The 9,167-nt window shown below is 36.9% G+C and overlaps 1 protein-coding gene across 1 annotated transcript in view; it reads right to left on the bottom strand.

The window, feature by feature from the left end:
* Positions 1-8,870, bottom strand: part of HERC1 (HECT and RLD domain containing E3 ubiquitin protein ligase family member 1) — a 191,859-nt gene extending 182,989 nt beyond the window's left edge. Inside the window, exons 1-2 of the mRNA XM_042783232.1 lie at positions 7,941-8,870; positions 390-485 (exon numbers count right to left, since the gene is read on the bottom strand). Coding sequence (XP_042639166.1) covers positions 390-485; positions 7,941-8,870 — 1,026 coding nt within the window. The remainder of the gene's footprint in view (positions 1-389; positions 486-7,940) is intronic.
* Positions 8,871-9,167: the final 297 nt, after the last annotated feature.

Genomic DNA, 9,167 nt, shown 5'->3' with positions numbered 1-9,167 from the left:
AATGACAGATACATAGACCAATGGAATAGAATTGAGAACCCAGAAATAGATACATCGACCTATAGTCAGCTGATCTTTGACAAAGGCCCCAAATCTATTAAATGGTGAAGAGAATGTTTGTTTAATAAATGGTGCTGGCAAAACTGGAGACCCATTTGCAGAAAAATGAAACAAAATCTATACCTCACACCATGCACAAAAATGGAACTCCAGATGCATTAAAGACTTAAATGTGAAACCTAAAACTATACAGTTCCTCAAGGAAAATATAGGGGCAAATTTAAGGGCCTTAATATATGGCATAAATAGACATAGCATTCTAAGACAAAGTAATTTGCCTTAATCAATTCAAAGCAATTTTTAATGGGAAAGCCATGATTACTACTTACCTCTTCAAAGAGACATAAAGCTGCTTCATAGAGTGAGCACAAGCCATCAGATGTTCTGGTTGGTTCTCTCCACTGACTCCGATCAGCAGATGAACCCTATAATTAAAGCATTGTGGGATACAGTACAGAAAGAAGAGACATGTAATAAATTAACTTAAATACTCTACAAAAACAGCATTTATTTCAGGAACTGTTTATATGATTATGTGCACTGAGACCAAATTCTAACACTGAGTAATGAAACTAACTTCGACAAGTGTTATAAAAAACCTGCCTATAGAATGAAACCATATCCTAAGTGCCAATCCTTCACTAATTACCTTATTAAATAGCCATCTGTTCGAAGAGTCACAAAGCTCTGGAAATAGTTAAAGAGGCAGAATTTTGTTAAGTGACCAAGATTTAGTAAATGGGGGCCCAGGAGACACTCCCCAGAGCTGCCTTGCTCATTGCGTCCAAGGATATAGGCAAGCAGAACATAGCCAGCTTGATTTATGACCTTGACCAGAATAGCAGAAAGCCTGTCCCGCACTCCTACTGTCAGTACAAGAAGGCCCAGAAAGTCACTTCATGTAGCTACCTGATTGAAACAAAGCATCTTTCTCTGAGCTCAGCTAAGGAATCACACCTCTCTAGGACTAAATGGCTACTCTCATTTGGTCAGTAGGGCCCAATGGCTATATCAGGAAATCATTCTCTCATTGAAAAATGATGTATCAGAAACTGTATGTGATCTCTATTGCCCCCTCGAACTTCCTTATCTTTAAATCTTTAGAATAGAAATGTCTCTAAGTTATCAATCCTATAATTGTGAAATTATCACTGGTAGCCTTATTTCAAATGATACTACATTATAAAAATATTCATATTCTAGATGATCACCTGGCAGATCAGATATACCACAGAAAAGATACCTAGTATGGAGCAAGGTTGGCTTAGATACCCTGTAAGAACCCACCCAACTCCCAGATTGTATGATTTTATCAATTCAAACTGTATGAGTTAATATTATTCGTAAGTAATGAAAAAAAAAAAGTTCATTTTGTAACAAATGTAAATCCCAGGTAACTTCTTCGAACAAAATACCTGCAGCATTTAAATCCAGCTTTTATTTTAACAGCATTTAGAATTTCTTAAAATTTTATAATACACTAAAGTTCTGCAGGTTTTTTATTTTGCTTTGTTTTAAGTTGGACTCATGCCAATGATCATGAAGATGACACAGGACTGGTAAACATTTTGTTCTGTTATACAAAAACCAAAAAACTAAACTCACTGCATCAGTCAGATCTAACTCATAGCACCCCTCCTTGGGTTTCTGAGGTGGTATCTCTACAGAAGTAGATTGCCCAAGGTTACCACCATAAGTTAGAGCCACTCAACTGCAACGAACAACAGTATATTTATCTGCACTTTTCTATTCCACCCAGTAAATAAAATATGGTGAAATTTTCATCAACCCACCATCAACTGGTGGTCTGCTTCTAGAAAATCAGCCATTCAAAATCCTATGGAGCACAATTCTACCCTGACACACATGGGGTCAACTTGAGCCAGAATAGACAACTGGTACTTGTACATCTATTGGGAAGGCACACAACATATAATTTTTAAAGAAAAAAAATTTTTATAAGGAGCTCTAGTGGCACAATGGTTAAAGCACTGGGCTGCTAACCAAGACTGAACAGTTTGAACCCACCAGCTGCTCTGTGGAAGACAAATGAAACAGTTTGCTTCCACAAAAGTTTACAACTTTGGAAATCTTATGGGGCAGTTATTCTGCCCTATAGGATCACTGAGTCAGAATCCACTAGATGGCAGTGGGTTTTTGTTGTTGTTGTTGTTGTTGTTTTAAGTAAAATCTCAGCTACCTCCAAATTACTAAAGTATTAACCATTTTGGACAGTTTTCCAAATAGTTGAATGTTATGTGACAGAACTTTTATCATCTGACAATTTTCCCTCTGCCTTCAAAAGCACCTATAATGAAGCACAGGTGAACTCTTGGCCTATTACACCACTATCCCCACTGTAGCAAAGCCACAGAGAAATTCAGCCTTCATGGTTCTCATTTCCAATGATCTCTTAAGCCTTTATCAATTTATAATGTAAGGCCTTCTGTTGTCATGGTTTCAGTTTATCCCTCCCCCTAACTCATCACTAATTGTTAATTTTCATCTTTTCTCTTTTGTTCAGATTGCTTTCTCTAACCATTACCGTTAATCATAGCCCTCCAATCACACCACATTGCTCATCATCTTTTGATCTCTGAGTCTATCTTACTAGTTTATTTATTACTGGGTCATCAGGTACTGACTTTTTGCTGCCAAGTCAGCTAATGTCTGAGGCTCCTGTTTTTGAACAGTAAGGTTTTAGGGAGCCACTTGTGGGTCTGGACACTGAGTGTTCAAAGATAACTGGTCCCTAGATATACCAGCAGATACTTTGGCACAATCTTTCCAAATTTCATAACTAATTGTGTAGCACCTCTGGGGAAAACAATTGAACTGTGGTTCTATTACTTAAAGGCCACAGCTAATAGTCACTAAACCAAAAGCAGACATGTAGCAGTTTGCTGTACCTTCTAGAAGCTGGCACCACGATCATGATCTCTCTTTTATGCCTTTATGCAATAAGGAGAAAAGTGTTAAAAACAACGTAAGGTTTTCAGCAACAGACAGATCTGGATTTAAATTCAGGCTTCATCACTTATTGCCTGTGTGACTATAGGATAACTTTCCCCATCTTTAGACAAGAATTAATGCCTATACTGTTTAAAGCTATTAGGAATGTTAACTGAAATAATGTATAGAACACACTTAGCCAAGTTCCTAAAAGACAGTGTTATTATTCTGAATCATGTCCACTGACGGGAAAAAAAAAGAGACCCTTTAATAAATTCTTGTTAACTATTAAAATACCAAAACTAATCTAATATCCTGCAAACACTGTCTGTAGTGACTGTCACTGACTTCTTTTCTCCCCAAAAAATCAATAGTTAAGTGTGAGACTATTCCATTTCCAATAAATTAGGATTAAAGACATCTCTAAAACCCATTATAAACAAATTCTTAGCGTGCTTTGTAAAAATATTACATAAAAAATAGGGCCAAAGCTATGAATTTTTAAAGAAATTTAAATTTGCAAAGTATAATACATTGAACTTACATCTTCATAAACTGCTAATATATTACAGGAAGTTCAATGGTCCAAATATAAAGTGGGAATTAAAATATATTTGGTGTTTCACAGGTCTTCCTTTTAATTACCTTCCTTTCAAATATTCAACCAAACTTACTGCCATTGAGTCGATTCAACTTGTAGCAACCCCTCCTTGGCTTTCCGAGGCGGTATCTCTACAGAAGTAGATTGCCCAATCTTCCTTTTGAGGAGTGGCTAGTGGGTTTGAACCACCAGCCTTCTGATTAGTAGTCAATCAAATGTCTTAGGCACTACACCACCAGAGCTCCCCCCTGCTTGTTTTTGTATTACCCAAAAAATGGAATATCTTTTATTTTTTTCATGTTTCTCTATTTCAGATATTCAGATAAGGACAAAGGGTGGATGGAGTACATTTCCTTATGTTCTTGCAGTATTGTTTTATTCTACTCAAAATTGTCTCAGTAATACCACACTGCCTATGGGATATAATGTCCTGCCTATATAATATCCCATTCCAACCCATATATCTAGGGTTTGCTCTCTCACACTTCTCTTGCTTTGTGAATTCTAGTCCTCTCATCTGAAAACTTCTCTAGCTCTCCTCACTCATAACCTCATGTTTGCAAGCAAACTCCTCATACTTTTCAACTAATATCTGGGGTCCCTTCTCCATAAAGCATTCTTTGTGACTTCCCCTCCGGCCCTCTTCCTGCGATCCATGCTTTCTCCCTTTGCAGACTTCTACTATCACTATGTTGAAATTGTCTATGCAGCCCTCATTTCTTAAACTGTGAGCTGTTCTAAGGTTATGGACTCTACAAGGCTTATGTTTTTAACAGTGCATAACACTATCTAATACACCAAACCAAACCAAACTCACTGCCATCAAGTTGATTCTGACTCACAGTGACCAGCTTTGGGTTTCTGAGGTGACAAATCTTTATAGAAGTAGATTGCCCAGTTTTCCTTCTACAGAGTGGCTGGTGGGTTTGAACCACCAATCTTCTGGTTAGCAGTCAAATGCCTTAAGCACTATGCCATCAGAGTTCCTTATCTGACACACCAAAACCAAAAAACAAATTCACTGCCATGGAGTCGAATCCGACTCATAGTGACCCTTCCTTGAGCTTCCGAGGCAATATCACTATGGAGGTAGACTGCCCAATCTTCCTTCTGAGGAGTGGCTGGTGGGTTTGACCCGCCAGCCTTCTGGTTAGTAGTCAAGTGCTCAGTAAACACCTACTAGAATAAAAGGCCAATGAGGCTTTTATTATTTTTTAGAAGATGTACAGTGACATTATTTCCTTTATTATTGTTGTCAGTTGCTATCAAGTCAGCTCCAACTCATGGCAACCTTATGTATAACAGAACAGAAGACTGTCCAGTCTTGTTTCATCTTCATGGTCGTTGGCACGTTTGAGTCAACTGTTGAGGCTATTGCGTTAATTCATCTTATTGAAAGTTTCCCTCATTTTTTCTGACCCTCTCATTTACCAAACATATCCTTTTCTAGTAATTGGTCTTTCCTGATAGCATGTCCATATCTAAATGTAAGTTAATGGGTATATTACATGCATCCACTCAAACACAATTAATGATATGTGTATGGGATGGCAGAGGTTAAGAATCACACAAGTAAATACAACTTGTAAACTGAACTGATTTTTTGTTAGGCCTTATGCCAGGCATGTCCTTAATTAATGGCTACATGTCTCTCCCTCTAACTTCCAGGTTGGAAATAATTTCTGTCTTATCCCAGCTGTTAAGAGGTATAGAAACCTAGGACAGGAAAGAACAGTTCAGGTTGGGGCCCAGTGTACCAGGAAGGGCTCTATGTATTTTCTGAGTTCTCAGACAACACAGTAAAGTGTAAGAAACGTGGGTTCTGGAGATGAAGAGTATCAGACTCTATGACTTACTGTGCAAGGAATATAAAATTCAATAAATAATCATTCTTTTCCCCTAATGCCAATCTGAGATTTAATTAAATTCAATGTAATATAGGCCTGGGGTAACCCTGAAAGACCCAAATGAAATCAAACACACAAAATTCATCCCAAGTGTAGCTCTAGAATTCTGAGAAAAGCAATCTAATTTTCTGGGGCACCCTCATCCCAATAAGGAGCTATATTATAGGGTAAAGCCCTGAAGTGTCAGAAGAAGGGTGCCTTCTAACTACATATATTTGGCATTTTGTCCAGAGGAAGAAGAACAGGTGTAGAGAAAACTAGAAATCCAGCAGTAAGATAATTTATTATCTTTTATGTGACTTTTATTGTAGGCCTTCATGGGAAAAAAAAATTGTAATTTATTAATTATGATTAAACTGCATAAAGCAGTCAGAAAAAACATGGCTTTATAGATAGAGATTTTAAGAATTACACATAGCAATTAACCCAAGACCTGGTCTCCAAGTATTTAATCAGTGACGTATATATTTGTAATAAAGGTAATGCAAAATAAATAGCTATAAAATGAGGAATTAAGTGACTTCTCAGAAATATTCACATGCAACCATGAATCGGTACATTTTAGGTCATTAAAAGGCATAACATATTTGGAAGCAGTGTCAAAGAAGAAAAAGAAGGTTATCTGAAAGTATTTAGAATCAGAACACAAAATTAGTAAAACAGACATGCAAGTGAGAGGATTTAAATATTAATTAAGAAAATACACACAAAGGGGCTGAACTGCCTTTCACAGCTATCACCATAAGCCTTTCTGACTTAAGTTAGAGCATCACCCCTGGCTCTAGGTTTCCATCTCAGATGAAAATCAGAGAGCCTATTTCAACATTTCATATCCCAAAGAAAGCACTGCATGCTTTTCTTGTTTTACTGTTTTTATTTAACATTAGACACTCAAATTTTTGTAGATCTTGTGATCTAAAATCTTCAAGCACTTATCTATGACAAAACTGTTTGTCAAAAATGGCCCAGTATTTATCATTCAGTTCACAAATGCAAAATATAAAACAGGTAAAAATTTAAATGTCCCTGATTTGAAACTCAATTCAACATAATTGTTTTTTATGAAACATTCCTGTCCAAGAGCTTTCTGTTTGGGAAACAAACAAACAAAAAACCTTGAAATATATATACGTAACTTACAAGCAGCATTTTTACAGTTATTTTAACTAAATGCATTTGTTGACAGTTGGTAATAAAGCACGCCAAAAAGACCCATCAATGTAACTTAAGTGAAACTGAGTCATTTTGTGTTTCAGTCTTAATATTCTATATTTGTATTCTTAGGTTCCAAACTTTTATTTTTCATTTTTGCAAAGGTATTATATTTCAGTCTTACAAATTCTTGAAATTGATGTTACACTATATTTATGCTCATTCCAATATTCATTTATTTATGATAGTCAAAGAACTCTCTAACACACTTTTGCACAGATTTTTGCTTAGTTCCATCTTCCCTTCATTCAAGTCTTTGCTCAAATTTCACAACTAAGACTGTCCTTCCCTGATCACACTAACTAAAATAGCACCCTTCTCCCCCTCTCCAGCTTCTGTCCTGAGCCTATCACTCTCTTCACTTTCCCTTCTTTTTCATCTGAGAACTTATCACTATCTGAAATTATTTATTTCAGGCTACAAACTCACACTAGGCTATAAAATCCACTATGACAGACACTGTATTTTCCTCTGCTGCCACTCCTCGGAAGGAAGATCGGGCAATCTACTTCTGTAGTGATAATGCCTCGGAAACCCAAGGGGGGCGTCGCTATGAGTCGAATCCTCAATGGCAGTGAGTTTGGTTTTTGGTTTTGAAAATGATGCTAGGCATATAATAAATATTTAACAAACATTGGACAGGATAAAAGTGGATTTTTTAAAACAAGGCCCTCATTTTACATATGAACAAATCAAAAACTAAATCCATTGCCATCAAGTAGATTCCACTCATAGTGCTCCTATAGGACAGAATAGAACTACTCTATAGGGTTTCTAAGACTGTAATCTTTACAGATGCAGACTGCCACATCTGGTGGGAAGAGCTGGTGGGTTCAAACAGCTTACCTTTCAGTTCGCAGCTGAGCACTTATGCACCACATCACTAGGGCTCCTTATTTTTTCCATAATTTACCAAAGCACGAAGTAAATGAACTAACTTAAGTTCACATGAGAAGCCATACAACTACAATCTTGATTCCTGATCCAGTGGTCTTAATACTACATCAACTAGCCTGTCCCTGAATTACACATTCATACCAACATGCATAAAAATTTCTTACTCAAAGTATATAAAATATTAACTAACCTAACAATCATGAGAAGAACTCTCAAATCATTTACTACTGCCACTAATCCATTAAAAGTAGGGCTGACTTTTCCCAAAATCAAAAGATAAGAATTTTAAAGGTAAGATTTAAAATACTTACCAAAGACAACCTCATCTGCATTAATATAGTCATAAAGCAGTCAAAGCTGATCATTCCTTCCTGGCTTGATAGTAGTTTGCTTTTCTCCATGCTATTTACAACTGCAGAAGCCCCCAGAGCCATTTCTATCCATTCAAGAAGATAACGCAAAGAACCTCGTTGAGCTGCTAAACCAAGCAGCAACTCAGAAGCTAATCTACGACCTAAAGTGTCTGCACCAGAATTGGGAATAGTTACACCTTTAAGAAACGTTGTTACTTGTGATAAGCAGTCCAAGCCCATAGGAGGAATCTTGCTTTCGTTTGCTAAAGATAATGGTGGTAAAGAGCTCACAACTTCAATTGCAGTATGAATAACGTCGTTGCAAAGACTCAGACCAGGTCCTGACACAGGCATCATCCAACTTTGTCTTAGAAGTGCAAATAATAAACTTAGACCAGTTCGGACACCCATTTCTATAAGTGCATCTGTGCTTGATCGTGGACGTTCACTAACAGAATGGACATCTGCTGAACCAGAGCTGCTCTCTGGAGAATGCTGCTGCTGTTTCACTTTGCCTTTGTCATGGTATTTATTAGAAAGTGCATAAAAGACACGCTGGAGTACAAGCAGTCGTTTTCGAAGAGCCCCAGCAAATGGAGAATCTGAACATACCATCTTTGCCAGTGCTAGCTGGCTGCTAAGAAGGGCATCCAAATAGTGGTCCTGCTCATCACTTGAAAGAGATTCACGTTCAAAGTCTGGCAACTGTGGTCCTTTCAGGCACAAAACTTGTTGGGGTAAAGGTACTACTTCCTTATTGCTGACCAGTTTAGAATATAGAACAGCAACTCCTTCTCTTGTAGCAATAGATTCACTGTCTTCTGTAATCCAGGAGCTGTTCAGGTGTTCAAGCCATTTCAGTTTCACTGGTGGAACCATAGTTGCCATGTTGATTTACTCTTCAGCCATTAGTTCTGAAAAGAAAAAAAAGTCAAAAACTTATATGAGTGATTCATAAAATGTTTCTAAACTTGTATTTTACATTAAAATTAGTGATTTCAAACTGTTGAAACCCAAATAAAATCTGAAGTTAATAGCAATGTACCAATGTTAGTTTTAGTTTTAATGGTTAGATAAGATGTTAACATTAGAGGAAACTAAGTGAAGGGTATGTGGAAACCAGAATAAGTAGAAAGGACAGATGAAACACAAATATATATAAATAAATATACAGATATTCACATT

Source organism: Orycteropus afer, unplaced genomic scaffold (assembly GCF_000298275.1).
Source record: "Orycteropus afer afer isolate SDZICR_OR568_19922 unplaced genomic scaffold, OryAfe1.0 scaffold00015, whole genome shotgun sequence".
In the NCBI taxonomy this organism is placed as follows: Eukaryota; Metazoa; Chordata; class Mammalia; order Tubulidentata; family Orycteropodidae; genus Orycteropus; species Orycteropus afer.
The sequence above is the reverse complement of the archived record's forward strand: the minus strand, read 5'-3'. Positions and strand labels throughout refer to the sequence as shown.